This window comes from Aspergillus brunneoviolaceus (genome assembly GCF_003184695.1).
Source record: "Aspergillus brunneoviolaceus CBS 621.78 unplaced genomic scaffold BO95scaffold_90, whole genome shotgun sequence".
Lineage (NCBI taxonomy): Eukaryota > Fungi > Ascomycota > Eurotiomycetes > Eurotiales > Aspergillaceae > Aspergillus > Aspergillus brunneoviolaceus.
Window position 1 is genome coordinate 113,777 of NW_020290820.1, and position 21,361 is coordinate 135,137.

At 51.3% G+C, this 21,361-nt stretch overlaps 6 protein-coding genes and 2 non-coding genes across 8 annotated transcripts; 6 read left to right on the top strand and 2 right to left on the bottom strand.

Moving 5' to 3' along the window:
* Nucleotides 1–81: 81 nt before the first annotated feature.
* BO95DRAFT_447514 (pyridoxamine 5'-phosphate oxidase family protein) lies at nt 82–1,279 on the top strand. Its single transcript, XM_025587641.1, has 2 exons — nt 82–403; nt 453–1,279. The coding sequence occupies exons 1-2, from the start codon at nt 340–342 to the stop codon at nt 1,187–1,189; spliced, it is 801 nt and encodes a 266-aa protein (XP_025437364.1). The 5' UTR covers nt 82–339; the 3' UTR covers nt 1,190–1,279.
* A 375-nt stretch (nt 1,280–1,654) lies between these two features.
* On the top strand, nt 1,655–2,967 carry BO95DRAFT_423940 (SIR2 family NAD-dependent protein deacylase). Its single transcript, XM_025584650.1, has 2 exons — nt 1,655–2,144; nt 2,246–2,967. Exons 1-2 carry the CDS (start codon nt 1,814–1,816, stop codon nt 2,878–2,880), a joined length of 966 nt encoding a protein of 321 aa, XP_025437365.1. The 5' UTR covers nt 1,655–1,813; the 3' UTR covers nt 2,881–2,967.
* A 349-nt stretch (nt 2,968–3,316) lies between these two features.
* On the top strand, nt 3,317–7,429 carry BO95DRAFT_518417 (putative SNF2 family helicase/ATPase). Its single transcript, XM_025591967.1, has 3 exons — nt 3,317–3,375; nt 3,510–6,768; nt 6,825–7,429. The coding sequence occupies exons 2-3, from the start codon at nt 3,664–3,666 to the stop codon at nt 7,236–7,238; spliced, it is 3,519 nt and encodes a 1,172-aa protein (XP_025437366.1). The 5' UTR covers nt 3,317–3,375; nt 3,510–3,663; the 3' UTR covers nt 7,239–7,429.
* A 2,342-nt stretch (nt 7,430–9,771) lies between these two features.
* Nucleotides 9,772–9,887, bottom strand: BO95DRAFT_t288. The gene has a single exon. It is a non-coding gene; the product is annotated as a tRNA-Leu (tRNA).
* Nucleotides 9,888–10,547: 660 nt separating this feature from the next.
* On the top strand, nt 10,548–10,666 carry BO95DRAFT_t287. Its single transcript has one exon. It is a non-coding gene; the product is annotated as a tRNA-Leu (tRNA).
* A 1,020-nt stretch (nt 10,667–11,686) lies between these two features.
* BO95DRAFT_288235 (uncharacterized protein) lies at nt 11,687–12,354 on the bottom strand. The gene has a single exon (XM_025581702.1). The coding sequence runs from the start codon at nt 12,081–12,083 to the stop codon at nt 11,733–11,735; it is 351 nt and encodes a 116-aa protein (XP_025437367.1). The 5' UTR covers nt 12,084–12,354; the 3' UTR covers nt 11,687–11,732.
* Nucleotides 12,355–14,614: 2,260 nt separating this feature from the next.
* BO95DRAFT_436340 (kinase-like protein) lies at nt 14,615–16,793 on the top strand (the record flags this gene model as incomplete). Its single annotated transcript, XM_025585226.1, has 7 exons — nt 14,615–14,657; nt 14,772–14,894; nt 14,965–15,076; nt 15,130–15,334; nt 15,408–15,563; nt 15,620–16,218; nt 16,280–16,793. The coding sequence occupies 7 exons, from the start codon at nt 14,615–14,617 to the stop codon at nt 16,791–16,793; spliced, it is 1,752 nt and encodes a 583-aa protein (XP_025437368.1).
* Nucleotides 16,794–19,391: 2,598 nt separating this feature from the next.
* Nucleotides 19,392–20,731, top strand: BO95DRAFT_468416 (uncharacterized protein; the record flags this gene model as incomplete). The annotated part of the gene is made up of 2 exons (XM_025589362.1): nt 19,392–20,248; nt 20,293–20,731. The coding sequence occupies 2 exons, from the start codon at nt 19,392–19,394 to the stop codon at nt 20,729–20,731; spliced, it is 1,296 nt and encodes a 431-aa protein (XP_025437369.1).
* Between the last annotated feature and the right edge of the window lie 630 nt (nt 20,732–21,361).

The following is a 21,361-nucleotide window of genomic DNA, read 5'->3' on the forward strand; positions in this document are numbered from 1 at the left end:
GATTGGCCGTGGCTTCACAACCGCAGTATCTCGGAGTTGAGAGACGTACCACAGCCCATGCTTCTTATTACTGAGAAAAGTAGTCGATTGCGAATGGATCATAAGTGATAATACTACCATGTGTATACCATGTGAAGCTGCTTACTGGAAGAGTGGACCTAATCTTTTATAGGATTATGAGTGACTCATGAACAAAATAAATACCTAGTAATGTCTGGGCTCAATCAACGCCAGTAGAAAGAACATTAATTCATCCTTCCATTCTTTCTGTACTGTACAGCGTCAAACCCAAATTATCTGCTTGATTTTCATTAAACTTGCTGGGAACAAACCAACAAAATGGGAAGGACTCTAACATATCCCAAGAAACCGTCAAACACCGTCAACCGCTACAAACATCGAGGTAAGACAGTGCCCAAAGGGAAAGCACAGCTCAGCTAACCACGATATAGCGACCTATGACCTCGGTGCCATTCATTCTATCATCAACTCCACCCAGGTCCTTCATGTGTCCTTCAGCCCGGGGCCGTCTGAGCCCTTTCCCGCGATTCTACCTATGATCGGGCAGATGGGCTCCTTCGACTACCCATCCGCCAGCATTGACGAGCCGCTGGACTGCTACCTTCACGGCTATGTCAGCTCTCGAATCATGAACCTTGCGCGCGACTTGGAGGGAGAGGGCCTTCCCGTCTGTGTGGCGGCCAGTAAAGTCGACGGGCTTATCCTATCACTGACGCCCAACTCCCACAGCTACAACTACCGCTCTGCCATCATCCAAGGCTACGCGCAGCTGGTCACGGATGAGGCGGAGAAGCTGTACGCGATGGAGCTCATCACGAACTCCGTGCTCGCGGACCGCTGGGCCAACACGCGAGTGCCGCCCGACCGCGCGGAGATGTCCTCCACCGTCATTCTCCGGGTCAAGGTCGTCAGTGGCAGCGGAAAGATCCGCGATGGAGGGGTGTCCGACGAGAAGAAGGATACTGGCAACGAGGAGGTCACCGACCGGGTCTGGACGGGCGTGGTGCCTGTCTGGGAGACGTTTGGAGAGCCTGTCCCGAGTGATCAGAACAAGGTGGCTGACGTGCCGGGCTATATCAGCGCATTTGTGGCGGCGCAGAATGCGGGAAATCGTCAGTATGCGGAGAAGGCCATTGGGGTCCAGCTGCCGAAAGAGGAGCAGCATTGATATGTGTTGAGTTGGAGTACTTACTTGGATCTGCTTTTTTTTTTTTTTTCATTGTTGATTTCTTGATATTGTTCTTAGTCAATGAGCGGGTAGATATTCTTGAATTGATTGTGCATCTGAGCTATTCATAACGAGTTCAAAGTAATGGAGGGTGAGCCGGAATTGCCTGTCGACATTGTGCGGGGTATGGTGAGGGGATTTGGACGTTGATAATGCTACTAGGTAGGCTAGACACAAGACTCAGCCAAATAACCTCTGGGTAATAGGACGAACCACAAGACATGAGTCCTCAATTCTTCTCTCAGAGGAAGTCAAAGTATGAGAGGGGAATGTTTTGGTAGTACACTGATTAATGGATCATGTTGGGGATAAAGTTCATTATCGCATATACTTCGGTGGCTACCCCACGTCATCGCTTAGCGTCCCCCCTCATCGGAACGCCAACATGCTCTCTCTCAACTTCCAGATTCTTCAAGCGACCGGTCAGAAGGGGAAAGGGTATTCCTCAGTGTGCCTATCTAGAGTCGACTTCTCTCATTGCTGCTATTGTGACTCAATTTGTCCGTAGCAAGGCCGGCTACTAGATACACGGACCTACTCCACCTCGTTCCAGAGGCTACCGTCATGGCTTCGTCCCCCATACCAGCAGCAGACCTCAAGTCATTCACAGACCACCTTAGAGGGTGCAAAAGGGTCATTGCCCTTCTAGGAGCTGGCATTTCCGCCTCCTCTGGACTTCCCACCTTCCGAGGTGCTGGCGGAATTTGGCGATCCTACGATGCGACTGCACTGGCAACTCCTGAAGCATTCAACGCCAACCCAGACCTGGTATGGCAATTCTACAGCTATCGAAGGCATATGGCCCTCAAGGCCCAGCCCAATCGTGCACATTACGCTCTGGCCAAGCTGGCCAAGAAGAATTCCAAATTTATCACGTTGACACAGAATGTTGATGGTGAGTCTGACACTGCGCTCCCGAAGAAATGAGGAACAAAGAGAAATTCAAAAATTGTTTTATTCGCACACTAACCAGTTGACTTATTTCCAAAAACGCAGGCCTCTCGCAGCGAGCAGGTCACCCCTCTCACCAGCTCCACCTCCTGCACGGCTCCCTTTTTACTGTGAAATGTACGTCTTTCTACTGCAGCTACTCGCGCGAAAATGACTTTACCGACCCAATCGTGCCTGCACTCGCCCTTCCGAAAGGTGCGGCAAATCTCGATCCATCACCCGAAGATTCGACAGGTGAGCAGGCGTCTCGAGCTTTGGCGGGCGCGCTGAAGGGTGGAGAAGGCGAAGAGACAGAACTGGATATCTCCGATGAACGGGTTCCTCTACCCGCGCTGAGTCCCGATGTCCTCCCCCGCTGTCCAGAGTGCAAGGAAGGGCTCCTACGGCCCGGGGTAGTGTGGTTCGGGGAAAGTCTACCGCTACGAACGCTCGACTATATCGACAAATGGCTGAGTGCGGACACGGTGGATCTCATACTGGTAATTGGGACTAGCTCGCAGGTCTATCCTGCGGCAGGGTATGTCGATAAAGCGCGCGCAAGGGGTGCAAGGGTGGCAGTCATCAATATGGATCGCAACGATGTCGGGTCTTCTGGGTTGACTTCGAGGGATTGGTTCTTTCAGGGAGATGCTGGAGTCATCGTACCTCAGATATTGGAGCCTATCATTGGCAAGGTATGATAAGGAGGGGGTCCAGAAGAGGGTTCTATCTGGCTATCTAGAATGATTGCATAGCAGACTACGAAAAGAAGAGAAGAGCGGGGTACTGCTGCTTCACCGCAATTTTCTCGTGGATACCACCGTAATACTGTGAATTTAATGGACGTTTCCAAATTGGCTAAACAGTCAACAAGACGTCATGTTTCTTAAGTTTAAGTCCAAGCTCCGATTTCACTCTAAATCCCCAGATTTTCAGCCGTCAAGGCCCTGTGTCGCAGGCTCAAGTTCCATGTTGGGTCCATGCGTCCGAAGCGGTTGCCGGGGCAAATAGGGGAAACCAAACCAAACAAATGATAGCGCTATCGATAAAATGTGGCAGGCGTCGGCACTAACAAATACGTACTCCGTAGCGGGATCTTCTTTTTGGTCTCCATCTCAGCCCCTCCTTCCCTTCCCCTCCATCTCTTCTCCAGCTCTGGAATAACCTAAGCATCCTTTGCTCGATCATGATCTGAAGTGAGTTTATGCTTGAGGTTCAGCCTTCACTTCACCCTCATCCCTTGCGTGTACTGCAAAGCCTTCACCTTTCGCCATCTTTGAGGGTGTGTGCCTTGCTAACCACTTGCTGGTCTTACTGAGGATCAAACTAGACTTCCCATTCAACCAGACCTGGAACTCAAACAAGTTATTGGACTGCTCTCTCGGAAGCTCGATGCACACAATAGACGCATAAACAAGCGCGGAGCGGCAACTACTAACCTACAGGACCGTACCAACAACAATCCCCCATAACCATTACTCAACATGGCGCGCGAAAGTGATGCTCCGATAGACCCCATGACGCCTCGCCGGCCAACTGACGGGCAGCAACAACCACAGCGACAGCAGCAGCAGCAGCAAGAGCCTCGTCGTGTTCATCCAGAGTTCGGGAAAGCAACTCCTCTTCGCCCAGTGCAACACCAGAGTCACGCTCACCCGAGCCTGAAGACTCACCACCCGAACTCTTCTACCACCACCACCACCAACAACAACAACCGAGGCAACCCTTTCAACATTCCCAAACCCAATCAAGCTCGCCCCGAACATCACCGACCCCAGCAATATGCACGACCTCAGCACCAGCCTTTCCCCCATCCCAAAGGACCGATGACCCCAGGCCCTGCTGGAGCTTTCTCTACCCCTCGTCGGGCAGACCACTACGACCCTTTCAAGCCCGTTCGTCCCTCTGCCTATAACAACAACCGCTTCTCCCGCCCAGTCAACGACGATGTCGTCGAGATTCGCCGGCCAGAAAATTATACCTTCAATACGCCGCGGGCGCCCAAGACTTTCTTTGCCTCCAAGCCCTCGGCCATCAAGATGTCAAATGCGTCGCGGAATCTACAAAACTTCGTTGATTTAACTGGTGAGGGTGGGTTCACGCCGAGTGCGCGGCCCAAGAATACAGGGTTCGGATCGATGGATGTGAACGGGTTCGTGGATACGGCGAAGGCGAATGAGAATATTAAGGCATTGTTGGAGGGGGCATTTGAGGATGACGAGGACAATGAGAAAAAGAAGGACAAATCAAAGAAGAAAAAGAAGAAGGACAAGAAGAGAGATTCCAAGAAGGAGAAGAAGGATTTGACGAAAGAGAAGAAGCAGGACACCGTTGACATTGATGATCTTGCCGCGCAGCTGGAGGGTGTGACGGTGAAGGAGACGAGAACTTCAGATGACAGTGAGGATGAAGACGAGACATCTCCGAGCTCGTCTAAAGCCTCCGCTGAGGATTCGGCGAAGGAAAAAGAAGAGGAGATCACCAGCGAGGTTGATGCGGAGTCAGAAGACGAGGAAGACGAGGAAGAAGAGGAGGAGGAAGATGACGATGATGGGACAGTGGAAGGACTTAAGGTCAAATTACTTCCTCACCAGCGCGAGGGTGTCAACTGGATGTGTGATAAGGAAACTGGCCGAAACAAGACGAAGGGTGTTCTTCCCAAGGGTGGTATTCTGGCTGATGATATGGGTCTCGGAAAAACCGTTCAGACGATCGCCCTGATCCTTTCTAACCGGAAACCTGCAAATGGATTAAGAAGATCTAAGTCCGAGGATGAGGACGACAGTGACGATGACGAAGAAGAGGATACTCGGAAACTTCCGCCCGGTCTCAGCAAGACCACTTTAGTCGTCGCACCTCTGGCACTTATCAAGCAGTGGGAAGCAGAGATCCAAGACAAAGTTGAACCCTCACACAGGCTTCGTGTGCTAGTTTACCACGGCACTGCACGCGCAAAGGCGACAGACAACTTGGAGGACTACGATGTTGTCATCACTACCTATGGAACTCTGACGTCGGAGCATGGTGCGATCGACAAGAACAAGAAGAAGACGGGCATCTTTTCGGTCTACTGGTATCGGATCGTCCTGGATGAGGCCCACACGATCAAGAACCGAAACGCCAAGGCAACCCAGTCTGCTTGTGCTCTCGACGCTGAATATCGGTGGTGTCTATCAGGAACGCCGCTGCAGAACAACCTTGACGAGCTCCAGAGTCTCATCAAATTCCTACGGATCAAACCATTCAACGATCTAGCCAATTGGAGAGAGCAGATCACGAAGCCCATAGCTAACGGTCGCGGTGGTCTTGCCATTGAGCGCTTGCAGGTCTATCTCAAGATCTTCATGAAGAGACGGACCAAGGACGTTCTTAAGCAGAACGCCAACCTCAAACCGGGAGAAGAGGGCAAGGGAGGTGAAAAGAAGAAGTCCAATGGCTTCCAGATCGTCAAACGAGAGGTCGTCAAGGTTGAAGCCGAATTTATGCCCGGGGAACTGGACTTCTATAAACGCCTTGAACAGCGTACAGACGACAGTCTGGAGAAGATGATGGGCGGTGAAAAGGTCGACTATGCCGGCGCATTGGTCCTATTGTTGCGCCTCCGGCAGTCGTGCAATCACCCCGACCTGGTCAAGAGCGATCTTGCAAAGGACAAAGATATTCTCCTGCAGACAGGAGCCACTGGTAGTCAATCGTCATCTAACAAGAACGATGACCTGGACAGCATGGCAGATCTGTTTGGAGCACTGAGTGTGGTGTCCAAGAAATGTGATATCTGTCAGATGGATCTTAGCAAGGACGAGGCATCGGGCGGTAGAAGCAGATGCAGAGAGTGCCAGACTACGTTGGATACAAATGTGATGACAACCGACAGGAAGAAAAGGACTGGTCCCAACGCGGTTATTGATCTGACACAGTCACCTTCAGCGCGCCGCTCCGAGGCCCAGACGGCTCGACTCCGCAGAAACAGAAGAGTGGTTCTCGACAGCGATGACGAGGATGACGAGGATGGCGAAGATGGCGAAGATGGCGAGTGGATAGTCCCAGAGAATCAGCGCAAGGAAGCCAATCTAGGGAAGGCTGGAGGGACCGACGATGAGGATGCTGAGGGGGGCGGTGAATGGCTCAACTCGGATGATTCTGATGACACCGACGAAGATGAACCGGATTCACCGAGTCGAAAGCCTACGAGCATACGCAAAGAGACTCATGGCCTTGTTACGATCGATAGCGAGGATGATGATGACATCTACCTAAATCCTGGGGATGACGCCGGCGACGTTCTCCCATCTACCAAAGTCCGTCATCTCATGAAGATCCTCCGACGTGAGTCGGCAGACCACAAATTCATCGTCTTCTCGGTTTTCACCTCCATGTTGGACAAGATCGAGCCCTTCCTGAAGCGCGCGGGGATTGGATTCGCGCGGTATGATGGTGGCATGCGTAACGACCATCGCGAAGCGAGCCTCAACAAGCTTCGCAACAACAGTGCCACGCGGGTTCTTCTGTGCAGTTTGCGAGCTGGTGCATTGGGACTGAATCTCACAGCCGCAAGCCGTGTAGTCATCCTGGAGCCATTCTGGAATCCTGTAAGTTGAACTCGACCTATTGAGTGGGAGAAATCGTACTGACTTTACAAATCCAGTTTGTCGAAGAGCAGGCGATTGATCGAGTTCACCGACTCAATCAGACCCGGGACGTCAAGATCTTCAAGATGATCATCAAAGGCACGGTGGAGGAGCGGATTCTTGACCTTCAGGAACGCAAGCGGGAACTCGCGAATGTGACCATCGAAGGCAAGACCGCAGCTGCCAAGCTCACAATGAAGGACATGATGGCGCTGTTTGGCAAGGATGCCGAAGCACGATACAACGGAGACAGCAACATCGACTTGACACAGACCACTAAGCTGTTGGCCTCGGGGGCTGATGGCGGCTCTCCGTACGTGAGCAAGAGCAGCGCAAACCGATCCGCCGAGTCGCAGTCGCGTGAGCGCAACCGTCAGCAGGGCAACCGTGCCTCTCGGACGGAGGATTCAGTGTATGGAAGACGGTGGTAATCTAGATGATGGCTGTATAATCGAACTTCGAAACGCATCGTGTGATGGGCTATGTACATGGATCCTTGGCACGAGGTCAATGCATTGGAAGGTGTTGGTTGGGGGTTTAGCTAGAAGGATACACGGTTTCAGGACATTTACTAGTGCATTACATGTTGTTATGTGGATATGGATAAAATCATGATTTCGGGTTTTATGCTGCTTATTGCGGGTCGACAATGGGATGGATATATTTCCCAAACTTCTGACTCGCATCTCCCTGAGTAGGAATTGGGTAGAGTATACGGAGTAGCTTGGCAGTCCTGTCAAACCATACTCCGCGCTGTTTCATGAATTCTGTCGACCGTTTCAGATTTGACAGGGATCAAGGAAGTTGGGCCCTGCAGATATAGTCTTTATATCACCCCTGCCTATTGACTAACTTATCCGTTTGGCGTAGATAGATTGGAAACAGAGGAATGATCCGGCGGAGACTATTGCAACCCACATCCGGCTTGTCTATGGTTATCCTCGACCACGGAGGTGGTTTAGCCTCCCTCACGCCGGACTGGAGTAAGGGCTATGGGTGCGTCCTTCCTGCTTCTCTCGCTTCCTTTGTTCTATCGGATCTGTGGCTTCCGTTATGATGACGGTGTAAATCATCCTCGTCTTGATCATGGCGCTTGGTGTTGAGACAACTAATACCCGAGGATATGCTGAATGCTGATAGTTAGACAAGGCAAGTTGACAAATCCATCCCCTCTCCCTCCTCTTTTTCCTGATCTCCCTCCCCGAGCGCCCCCTTCGATTCATGGCATGCACTACTATCGCCATGATCACCCACGGTCCCGTACATGGTGGGGGTGAACAGGGTATGAGTATGTGGATTATAGATAGGGCTGCGGGGTAAGACACCCATACTCATATGAGTAGTTAGATCGGAATTGTCATCTCCCCCCCTACGATCAAGATCAAGCCTTAACTTACCAATTCTTAAAGTGGATGCCCTTCTTTTCTAGGCAGGAAGGAAGGAGGCCCACCCCGGGGGGGTTATAGTGGGGCTGTAGGCACACCCAAATCAATTTGCTGGAATCTTGATCATCTGTGTTAAGGCTGTGCAGGATTACGGTACGGAGTAGGATTGATTGAATTGCATTTCTGGCGGTACGGCGAGCCGCGAATTAGAGGTGGGGAGGGTGCACAGGGCGTATGTGATCTGTCAGAACGATAGACGGGGTTTTTATGGTGGCGCACGCTTGGTTGGGTAAGGCGCTTCGCTTTTGTTCGGTTGTATTGCTTGAGGGTGTGGGGCTATGCATAAATTGAAGATACTGTCTACTAGGTACTGGGTGCTGAGTGGTTACTGGGGGGGAGCGCCGGTTTTGTTGATGTCAGGTTGGTGGCTTTGCAGGTCAAGTGGTGTGAGGGCTTCGTCAGGTAGACGATATATTTGGTGGTTTGCCTATCAATGAGCATGTACATGATCATATGTCCACCGACCTAGTGTTGTAGGGACTGCGGTAGGTCCAGGGGGGGATAATAACGCCACTATCTAGCCTCATGCGAGCGAGCATTCCCGGAAACCATTGGACTGATTAGGGTAAAAGGAGTGGGGGAAGTCAGCCACCGCCAGAAGAAGTACTGCACTCATACTCTCTGCAGGCCCTACGCAATAATACCGAAGTACTATAGACACAGACCGTGTGGAGTGATTGGACCCTTGCCAGCTAGTCACTCGTGACTGCCAATCGATTGGATTTGGAATTCTAGCCCTGCCCCAAAGAAAGTGCCCCGAGATAGGCTAACTGGATACTGAAATGATAAGTTAGTCTACGGGATATCCGGTCTAGATTGGTGTTGCTGCTACTGCTGCTGCCTGGCCCGCTTATAGTGTAGCATTATTACTGTATACTGCACTCGGGACGAGTAAAATGCGGTAGCGAGATCTGCCAAGTATGGCAGGGTCGGACAGTGAGCCATATTCGTTACGAGTCAGTCAGTACTAGTTGTGCTGGTAGATAAGCGAGGGGTTTGCAGTTCCTGTCAGCAGCGGAAATGCCATCCTCCGTTGCCGATCAACACGGGAGGGGAAGTATGAGTACGTTGGGGTGCACCAGCCCCTGGTACGAGAAGGATGGATGGTCTGGTCTGTGGCTTGAATGGTTGCGGGGAGAGGAGGTTGCTGTCGATCAGGGAGGATTGGCACCGGGGATATTGCCGGGGAGGGTTAGAGATGTGGTGCGATTGGGAATCGAGCGGGTCGGTTGGTGTCTCCGCCGTAAATGTATAGGTAGTAGTATTGTTCGGGTAGTTATATCCCGCGGACTATCGGCGCAATTGCGTGGTCATGCGGCAGGGGATGGCGAAATTGAGGGTTATATCCGAGTTATGGTGGAGGTGAGTAACAGACGTAGGGTTGATCGGGGCAAAAAGAATGGCTTGAGTTGATTGACAACAATTGTGAGTAACCGAGCCAAGGTTGGTGGCATTGTAGAGCGAGAAGGGAACGAAATGAACGAGGATAGCACCTATAGTGCTGTTGTGCAAAAAGCTTTGACAAGAGTGGGATTCGAACCCACGCCACTTGCGTGACTGCAATGCTCTTCAGATGTGATCTGGAGAAGGAATAGTCCTTGAGTGCAGCGCCTTAGACCGCTCGGCCATCTTGCCCTTGTTGATATTACTGCATGAGTAAATCTTTATAGACCCACAGTTTGGAAGCGAAGTTGCAACAAATCGTGTCCCCTTGTCGATTGATCGGGATGTTATACAAATGGGCTTGTTGTACAACGGACTGTGAAGAAGTTCGGCTCCATTTGAACTTGTAATCCTTATTGACTGGCGTACCTTGGGGCGGTCCATCCATCATCGAATCAGGAAATGTCACTTCTTACCCCAGCAACTCCGTGAGTGTGACGTAGGCACAGTATATATCGATCGTACGTACCGCCCATGGAACTGCTCCTGATCCACCACCGGCGTCCATCGACCCAGATTCATCCCAGACAGATACAACGCACCAGTGCACAGTACATAAAGTCCACTGGAACATACTGACCAGGAACATGAAACCAACAGTGCACACCCAGCTTCAAAAACGAAAGGACAGCCTTTACGCATCTCCCAATATGAAAACCCACATACCGACGACCGACCTTTTACATGCGACCGGGATAAACCAATATCATGCAAGCACCTAGCCAGATGCGCATCAAACCCAAGCAAAAATCTAGTGACGTAACCAAGTTAAGTGAGATGAGACTAATGTGTACCACCTATCCAGTAAATGACGGCCTATATGTGAGAAATAGCAACATATTTGTCATCACAGGCAAGATGGCCGAGTGGTCTAAGGCGCTGCACTCAAGGACTACCTCTCCTTCTCCAGATCACATCTGAAGAGCATTGCAGTCACGCAAGTGGCGTGGGTTCGAATCCCACTCTTGTCATAGCTTTTTGCCTCTTTGACATTCTTCCGTATTTAATCTTGCCGATCTGCAGCGTTCCCAGCAGCGTATGTCCGTATCGCTTGTTGAGTGTCTACATTTTACTTTCTGCGTGCACCCGCCCCAAGCCCTACTGCAGCTGTCCGACACTCGCTTCGTACACCTCGCAAGCACATAACCACAGCACACTGGCACCGCCTGTCGCTTGTCTCCTGCACCAAGACCACCCCTAAGGAGAGCTAAGGTTTCCGCCCGGGGACGGTCACCGCAACACAGAGTCCCAGACTAACCAAAAAGCTGGCTAGGCCCGGTCGATCAGCGCCGTTGACGAGACGAGAGGCTGGATGCAATGGGCGAGGGCTCCACCACATCTTCGGGCCAAGAGCCTAGGAGGAACTTTGGGGGTCGGACCCGCCTTACTAGAAAACGATGATCCTGCAACTTGGGGGACGTGGATGGACCAGTCCGAACCTTTTTTTTGATTTTCTTCGACGTATTCTTCGCTTGGGGGGCGTGATGACCCTGTTCGTTCCTTATGATGATGGGACAGGGGGGGGAGGGGGGTTTACCATGGTGTAGGATAGGCGGGGCAAGAGTTCGCTTCGAACACGTTCCTCAGCAGCCCGTTACTGGGCTGAACCTCCCTGATCTTGGGATTGTTTGTTGTTGAGTATGTGAAAACCTGCGGAAGCCGATCGAGGGATGTATAGACCATCCACCGGGTCGGAATATACTGAGTGCTATGTTAATCGCATCGGATGTTGACAGACTAGACAGTCAATCAATCACCCCATTCATCACTTTAACTCTGACAGGGATCACTCTGCAGCATTCTCCATTCACCCAAACCTGAAACGCCAGACCAGGACCGACAGGGATGAGTGCAGCTAGCGTGAGCATCAACCCAGCGTACATGATCTGCGGGCTATTCGTGGCAACAGGGTGGGGTGGGCTTTTGTTCTCTGAATCTTACCAATGTAGCGCAGCCAGCGACTGCAGCGACGGGAAATACTAGGTAGTCTACTCCGTACTCCGTAATGCCTGCTCCCATGGACGGCGTACTCCGTACCTACACAGTACGTTCACAAGATGAAAGAGATTCTGCCCCCAAGCGGCAGCCGGGCACACTTTGAACCCGGTTGGTACAGCACTTAGACTGGTTGGGAGGGTCAAAAACGTGGCGGCCACGAGATGTTGCCACGCATGACCCTACGATTGGTTTCGAGGAGGAGGAGGAGGGGATGGAGGGATTGGCTCGAATACTGTTGTGGTTGGTAGCCCTGGCTGCAATACTACTGCAGGGAAGAGGAGAATGGAAGAAGGAGGGAAGACGAAATGCGACCGCAGAACAAGACAAGCGCACGGGCGGCCACTCACTCAGACAAGCAACTAAGATGCAACTAAGCGGTGAACAGATCATGTGAAACAAGAAACAATCACCAATCTACCTGTGAACAGAGGTACATACAGCCTAGTTCCTAGAAGTACCGAAGCCTTCGATGGATGTTCCTTGCGTGTGTTGGATAGATCCATATCCATCCATCCATCCATTGATGCATCCATCCATTCATCGATCAATCATCAGCAACTAGATCAAACGATCGATCGGGAAGGGAGGGGGGCTGTTTCTGGCCGGGCTAGGCTGCATTACAAGGATGATTCTGTCTTCTTTGTTCGATGCTAAAATAGTGGACATTAGTCTTAGTCTGGAACTCTGGATGGTTGCTAGGATGGTTGGCAAGAATGGGTTCATTCTTGCTGTAATCATCATGAAAGGGGCTTTCTGTCTTTCTGACTACATTCGGTCCATGGGACCCTTTCCGATGTCATCGGGATACCAACAATTCTTTTAGCTTTCCCCCAGCAGCCTCAATGTCTCTCCACCATATGATACATTTACCACCCTTTGGCTGCTACTTAGTATTATCCAACAAATCGTGATGGATATCTCTTTTGCTTGGGCCCTTTCAGCAGCAATCCTCCTTCAACTTTTGCCTTGCCCCTTTTCTTCCAGCCCGCCCTTTGAGCTTGTTGGACACTAAATTGTCATCATCACCGTTCCCGAAGTCAGCGTCGCTTATAGCAGCTTGACTATAATTGGCCCTACAGCATGGTCAAACTAGGTACTAGGTAGGTTTGGGACTCACCCCGATGCTGTGGACAATCTCTTCCCATCGATATATCTTTGACAGGATTGGCGTTGACCACATTCTCCCGCCGAGATCAGCTCAGCCGCAAAGAGAGGGTTTGAGACGAGGTATCCTAAGGGTAGGATCTTGATATTTCATAGTCCGTGCCCGAGGAGCCAGATCGTTGAGTCCAATCGTTTGTTATGGGTCAGTCAGCTCGTGTTGGCGACGACAATTGCTCATCCTGTCTTGCCCTGGTTTTACCCTTCCCCCCGTCAGTCGAGCATCACGTCCTTCCGGAGCTTAAATCCGAGAGGATTTGGGGCCCGAAGCTAAAAATGAAGAAAGACAAACAAACATCCAAAGCGACAGGTTGACAAGCCGAAACAAGAATTAGAATAAGAAAAGAAGCCGAAGCCGAATAAGAAGTCGGGAAAAGCAACCCTGGAGAGGACACTAGTAGAGAAAAAGTGACCCAAGACGGGATACTAGCATCTCAGCCTGGAGTAGTAATACGAACAGCATAAGTTAGTTACCTTGACCCGAGTAGTTAGTTATTCCCAGCAATTAAGGGAATATTGACATGGATTTCAGTTGGACACCATTTGGGGGCTTCAACAGCTTCTAAGGCTGTTTTTGGGATTTTCCTCGATTTTTTTTTTCTCTCTCTCTCTCTTTTGCGATAATAATTTTGCATGCACATTGATTAGGTTAGTTCATCGACAACCGATTACCTTGCTTGAGGCGGGAGGAGATCTTTAGGAGGCGACTACTCCGGCGCCCGCCTATGCTCTCACTCTCTCACTTTCTCACTCACACTCTCACACCCTTACTCTCAATCTTTCTCCCTCTCTCTCAGACTCTCGGTTTCACTTACTGTGTACAAGCATCCATAGTCCGACCGACCGACTGAGCTGGAGATTCCTTCACCTAACTTTGTGACTACAAACTCCTTCTCTCTTCCTTAACCGATACCCATACCCATCCACACTTACACACTCTCACTCTCACTTTACTCACTCTTTCCTTTCCCTATTTTCCCTTCTATCAACTACCACCATTACTACTAAACTACCTACCTAGTACACTATCTTAGGGGGCTTGCTTTCCTCCCCTTCGTTCCTCTTCTACTTACACACCTGACTCGGAAGTTCCTCAGTAACTTTTCTTCCCGCTCTTCTCTCCCCGTTCCTCTCTCAACCACATACGCCTTTCCTCCTCCCCCCCTTCTTCTTCCCCGACTGACTCTCCGCGTCGTGGTCCTTGTCAGGTTGTGTCTCGTCTTTTTTATTTTTTTGTTTCTTATTTTTATTTTTTTTGCTTTTTTATTTTTCAAATCTCCCCCCTTTCTGAACCTATTAATTCTCTCACACTGTCACTCCTCCAAACTCACCGCAACCTGTCTCGACTGCTAGAACTCTCTTCATTGGGGTAGGTCTCACCTGTCAGATTGCTGTCTTTTCCCCTGCCAATCGGGAAAATGAAACCCCTCCGCCCACGTTCTTCCGCGCTCTGCAGAGACCACTGCACTCTTCCGCATTTCTCGAATTTCTAACTAACTTCTGCTTGTCTTGCCTAGTATAGCTCCGCATGTGTGAGCTTGCCGATTGATCCATAAATCTCAATCTTCTCCAGCCTTTCCCCGTGTCGAATAAATCTCCATCCGCTTCCCTGCCCTCCGCCTCTCCCCACCCCCCTCATTCCAGCATTGAGCCCTCGACCGAGCTATCTTCTCGACCGACAGAACTGTGATCGAATGGGATGTTGTCGGAGGTGACTCAAAAGGAAGGATCTCAGCATTTGTTGTTACACGGCTTCTTAAATGGGGAATTCTCAAGGGAAACAGGTGGTCCCCACCGATGAGTGTGCGTAACCGCTTTCCGCCCCCTCCCCCCTGGATCTCCCACCGCACGCATTTTCGAGCGAGCGCAGCGATGGTGAGATGACGTAGGGGTCTTGATACTGATTGTTGCATGCAGTGAACTTGAATCAGTTCCGCCTGCTACGGGTGGTAGGAAAAGGTGCTTTTGGAAAGGTCCGCATCGTGGAGAAGAAGGACACGGGCTTGACGTTCGCTTTGAAATACATCCGGAAAGAAGAAGGTATGACTTCGCTAACCAACCAAGCACCCGCGACTCCCTGCTAACACTTTCTTCCTTTTGCGGTGTCTAGTGGTCCGGTCGGAGAGCGTACGAAACATCATCCGTGAACGACGCATGCTGGAACATCTCAACCATGCCTTCCTTTGCAACTTGAGATACAGCTTCCAAGATATCGAATATATGTGCGTCTCACAAGAGCTCCCTCGATGCGATTCAGTTACTGATATCCCCGAAGTTACATTGTGGTCGATTTGATGAATGGCGGCGATCTGCGATTCCATATCTCAAGAAAGTGCTTCACCGAAGAAGCTGTACGATTTTGGGCGGCGGAACTGGGCTGTGCTCTGCGGTACATTCACTCGCAGGGTATTATCCATCGTGACGTGAAGCCCGACAATGTGCTATTAGACTCCGAAGGACACGTGCATTTGGCCGATTTCGTATGTTTCTCCTCAGGAGCTGGAAGAGTGTGGTTTCTTCCTTGTATTTTCTTTTGCTGACCTTATCCTCCAGAATGTGGCCTCTGACTTTCGGCCCGGCAAGCCCCTCACGAGTAAATCTGGCACTCTGGCCTATCTGGCCCCCGAGGTTTACGAAGGAGGCGGATACTACAGCGAAGTCGATTGGTGGTCGCTTGGCGTGACCTTTTATGAATGTATTTATAACAAGGTTTGTGGAGTGATCCTTGGAACAGGGCTGAGTTGGCAAGCTAATTCCCATGCCAGCGTCCATTCGAGGGCCGCAGCCAGGACGTGCTCAGCGAAAACATCAAAAAGGCGCAACCGAAGTACTACGTCACAAACCCAGCCGTCTCAGTCCCGTGTCTTAGAGCGTTATCCGCCCTGATGGAAAAGGACCGTTCGAAACGAATTGGAGCTACAGGCTTCGAGACATTTACTTCGCACATGTTCTTTGCCGACATCGATTTCGAGGCCCTGGAAAGAAAGGAAATCCCCCCCGTGTTTCGACCATCCAGCGACAAGACCAATTTTGATGCAACGTACGATCTGGAAGAATTACTTTTGGAAGAGGCGCCGCTCGAGGCCAGGGCCCGCCGACAGAAACCGCGGGCGGAGTTGCGGGAAGACGCCACGGCGAAGGAGATCCGGGAGGATGAGCTACATCGCCTCATTGAGACGATGTTTGAGCCCTTCGATTATACTCGGGTGTCTTACAATGGGTACGTCTACGTCCACGTCCACGTCCACGTCCACGTCTACGTCAACGTCAACGTCGTTATCGACAGCAGTTGTTATTTAATAAGTGGTATGTGGTCCGCTAACCGAAAGTCTAGAAGCGCCGCCGAAGCTATTGCCAATTCATCGTGAGTATTCGAATCCTCGTCTCTGTTAGGGGGGCCGAACCCGTGGCTAACTTCACGCTAGAAACCCCGAAGAATGCCTTCCCATTCAATCCGCATCCGCCCACACACGGCAAGTCTCACAACCTGATCTCTCGAGAAACTCACCGCCTCCACGGAACGAAGGGTCCGTCGGTCACTTGACCCAGCCCGACACACCATCCCCCCTGAGCGAGACCCCGACTTCTCAGCAATCGCAATCCCTACCACCACCGCCACCGCCGCCCCCGGCCCCAGCTCCTTCTTTCAGCAGACCGCTACCACCACCCGCAGCTGGTCGTCCACGGGGCGCAACACGGAAGGCTAGCAAAGGTGGCGGCGTTCAGATGGTATTAGAGGAAGCCGGAAGTTGGAGTGAGCTCGCGGACCATAGCTCGACTCTCCCGGCTGAAGGATACGACACCGTAACCGGTAAAGGCAAAGGCTCGAACAGCGGCATGCTTGCTTTTCTGAGTCGGAAAAAGGGACGTGATAGGAGTCCCAAGCCCCAAGAACCTGGTGTTCTGGGCAAAGAAGGTGCAAGACAGATCATCAGTTGAGATTGGTGTGTTGCGCCTTTACCACGGGAGGGAAGAGATACTTTCGGCTTAACTCGAGCAGCATTGGACACGAGAGCTGATGGTAGGCTTCATCTTGCAGAGGAGAAAGCTTGGCTTGCGAATCAGTGTGGCATGGATTTCTGTCATCCTGAGTCGTGGTCCGAAGGCAGCTATGTACCATGGATGGAATCTTGAAGACTGCAGGTCAATTGGTTCACTCCTACCAAATTTACACGCAGCATCGATCCATGGTGGTAAGGTGGTGGTGGTGGCGGTGCGACTCTGCATTGTTGTGTGTCCGCCGCAATGCCGGGGTATCGTACTCAATTGAATTTGTTTCAATAACGTCGACTGACTCGAGCTCGGAACTCGATTTTCCAGTCACCAAATCGACACGAAAGGAGTCTTGTGATACGACAGCACTAATTTCCTACCGGTTTCTCGTATAACCCCTCGGAACCAACACGGATCATCCCCAACACTCAACTTGGGCTTGTTTTTGTGATTCGCCCGGATCTAACGCAGACGAGGGGGTTCTTCGACCATTCTCCCCGATACGTGCGCGGGAGTTGTACAGACAGGAGTGGTATACGAACCGTTTATAATATACTTGATCGATTTTCATGTTCATTCTTTCGTGGCATGCCCGGTGATGGTTGCGTTGTATTCTACTTTCTGTTGCTGTTATCCGCTCTCACTTTAATTTCCTTGCGGCGTTTGCATACCCCTCCGGCTAGTCTTTGCCCTGAAGTTGTTCTGTTTCGTCGATCTTATCATGAAGAGAGGTAAAGACCGGGGCAGGGTGAAGGTCTTTTCTACATCTGTAACTAATGATTTATTACCCTGATTATACCTATAGACGTGTTGTGGAAGCCTGTTGGGATGCAGACTGGTTGAATATGATACATAAGTCGTGTGAAATCGAACAGAAACAGTTTTGGAAATTTCTGGAAGCTCCTCGAGGTCGTCTTGCGAGAGATCTTGGATGTTTTAAATAGCTTCAGGTGTGTTGTACCAAGGTGGATTTATTTTGGCCAGAGAGGGAGTGGCAGATTTAGTTGACGAAGTTGATAGGCCCTGAACGCTGCACTCAGGACCAGATATCTCCATTCTCACCATGCAGCCCCTGTCTTGTGGTATCGCACCTCGCTCTCCTGCCTCTTGGTTCTAAACATTATCTCAAGAACCATCACCTTTCTGTAACTGGCAGGAAACCGGTACAACCGCAACTACCCTGCTGATTCACCCTACCTTGTGCCCAGAGATTCTCCCTATTCCTCTCATCTCATACCTAGCTTCGTCTTACACCGAGACCTACGTGGCGAGTAAACGTCTACCATATTCTCGCCGATCATCCTCCCACGCGTTCGGTGTGCAGGATTTACCAGAAGGGCAGCCACGTCGATCGATCGATTCTATTCAAAATGGGGTCATCGCATCCTCGGAGCCCATGGAATCACTTACACAGGGGCCTAGACAATTTTCAAAGCTCTTTAGGCCACATGAAGAGAACTTATCCTGATACCACCTTCTCGGACAGGGCAGCGCAGCTCCCGTATCACGGCACACAGTCTTTCTGTCGGATGCTGACGAGCTCATCGTCTTGCTTGAGATACCTTGTTACCGAGACTGAGAGTTGTTAACTGATCGATCTGGGGTTGGCGCATGCCTCACGTATTCTTCGAGGAGATAAGTCCCGAAAGGGAAGGGTGGGGCCAGGATCTTTGCAGAGCTATCTCAGAGCAGTCAGAAAATGCCTTCGCGCTCCATTTGGCTCAACGCATGAAGTTCCAGATATGATTGATGGACGTGAACCGACTGCGTTATCCTTGATCATGCTTCTCAATGGAATATCGAATTTCATTTATTCGGTGCCTCAGCACACCCGCGGCGGGAGCAATGGCCCGATCAGCTCTGGGCGGCACTGTTCCAACCTCCGAGGTCTACCTTTGACAAGCTGGAAACGTAGGGGCTGAACCATCAATTTCAAGAAAAGAAGACTTATATTCACGATATTGTTCGTGCAGTATCATTGTTCAGCCCCCTCCACCCCTCGTGAGTCGCACAATGAGGTCGAAGTGGCGTGGGAACAGGGATCGGCCGCCCTCGAAAGATTACAAATATCATCAACAACCGGAACTTCTGCCAACAGACTGCTTCTAGAGTATATGATCAGGAATATTGGCTAGGACGACGATCGGAAGATCACAGGGCCTTTTTGGCCTACTATCCAAAATCATTGAAGTCGTGGGTACTGTTGTTGCTGTTTAGAGCTGATGGCCTGTATCTGGAGGACTTCAAGGAAAATAGAGAAGCTGTGGCACCTCTCCATAAACCTGAACTGGAAGAGACATCGAAGTCCACAGCCGCACAGATAGTGCTTTCTTGACAGACCTGAAGCGACAAACGCTCGCCTGAGATACATGTGCTCTAGCTGATGCCTGATGCCCCCTCGGCTGATGTAGCCTAAAAGCACGCAAGGGGCAGGGAAGAGAGGGCCTTTCTCCATTTCACAAAACCACTTTACGGACCGAACCCAAGTCTATAAGTACGTATTCCGCACACCCAGGCGAAGAGGATACTCACTCATCAGACAACATGGAGCGCCTACCTAACGAATTGCTTTTGAAAATCGGAAAGCACACTATGGACCGATGGCGCCCCGCGAAGACACTGTGCTCGCTGACCCTGTGCTCTCGACATTTGCATGCACTGTTCCAACCTTTATTACTTTATCACATTACTCCCAATTCGTCTATCCATGTCATTCATTTGATTATACGCCTCTGGAGGCACCCCGAGCTGGCTAGGCAGGTGCGTCATTTGGCGGCTTCATGGCTGGGCTGCGACGGTAGACCCTGTAAAGGACTAAGCGAGGACGAAACCCTGGGTGACGAAGTGGTCGAATTCGTCGACAATGCATTGGACGAAATCTTCGAGCCGGAGGAAGAAGACACGAGGACCAAATGGAGAGAGCATCTGCTGATCCCCTGCAAGGAGGCCTGGTTAGGGCTACTTCTCGTCCGCACCACCCATCTGAAAACCATCGAGTTCTCCCGCGGGTCCACGGGGCTGATGTCGGACATTCTGCGCAAGGCCGCACGGCGCCAGCGACCCTTCCAGCGTACCCCTCCCTTTCCCCATCTTCAAGCAGTCTTCGTCTCATTCCAAACAGCCGATACATGGGTTGATCCGGCATTTCTCCAGCCCTTCTTCTATTTCCCGGCGGTCCGAAAGATCAATGGCGGACCCATGGGCGGGTCAGACCGGGACGGCATCGAGACCTGGTCGCGGGACATCCGCCATTGTTCACGCTCGGTGCGCGAGTTCACTATCAGGCCGTCGTGGTGGTGCCACAGCATTCTCGACTGGCTCGCCGCGAGCCCGGCGCTCGAGCATGTCGCTCTTGTCTTCAGGCTGCACCCGGATGAGGGCCATCTGCCGGATAAGCGCAAGTTCACGCTCCGGAATTCCGACACGCGCTCCTCCCGTTCACCAGGACGCTCCGAACCCTTCACCTCCAAGTCGAAATCCCATTCGCGGAGGACTGGCGGTCGGTCACCAACGACACACGGCCGTTCGGGTGCCTCCGGGAGTTCGCCGTGCTCGAAGTCCTGCGCATACGTTGGGTGCACCTCCTGCAAGCTCCCCCCACTACCCGGGTTCTCCGCTTCCGCGCGAAAGAGACGCAGTCGCTTGTTGGGATCCTCCCCGCTTCGCTGCGGCGGCTGGAAGTTCTGGAGATCGAGGAGCATAATTGGATTGACGTGCTGTTACAGCTGTCGCGGTTGGTGCAGCACCAGGCCTCGTTCCCGCGATTGGAACGAGTGGGGGTTCACGTGAGGGACGTCGATCGAGATCTCCGGAGCTTGTTGCGGCAGGAATTTGCGTTCACGGGGATCTACTTGACGGTGGAGGTGCAAGAATCTAGATGGTAGGAATGGGTGGGTTATCATTCACGGGGAAAAGGAATAGTATAAGCTGGCAATGCATCGACGAACGCCCACGGCACTAATCCCCTTCACTCCCACGATCCGTTTCCTTAGGTCACTTGATGATTCTTAGACTTCAACTTGACAATACACTAGACTATTGTGTTTATTTTCGGAGCAAGCGGTTTGATCGGACTGTCATTTCTCCTTCCTGCTGACCTTGAGGGATCTACGTTTGTCTCTCAATTTGACTCTATTGTCTTACCCGTGGTTAGCTCACAGGCTCTGGCGTGGCCTGTATGCATAGACAACTAGTATACACTGAAGTCTTTGTACGTGATGATATACACAAGGCAGAAGCATGTCCGCCGACTTGGGCGATGTCGGTGACGCGGCCTCAACTGAGACAAGCAGTCGAAAATGAGATGAGAGTAGGCATTCGACATACCGACTGACACATATAGGCTAGGCTATAGAAGATTCTATAGATGAGCAGCCTATGCGAAGCGATTGGATTGCTCGAAGAGAGACTTGAGTGACACGTGCCGAACAGTATTGATACCATACAATGGGTAAGGTGGTGATCCATTCGACTCTCGTTAGGACTATTACCATAAATTACCACTAACGGGTAAG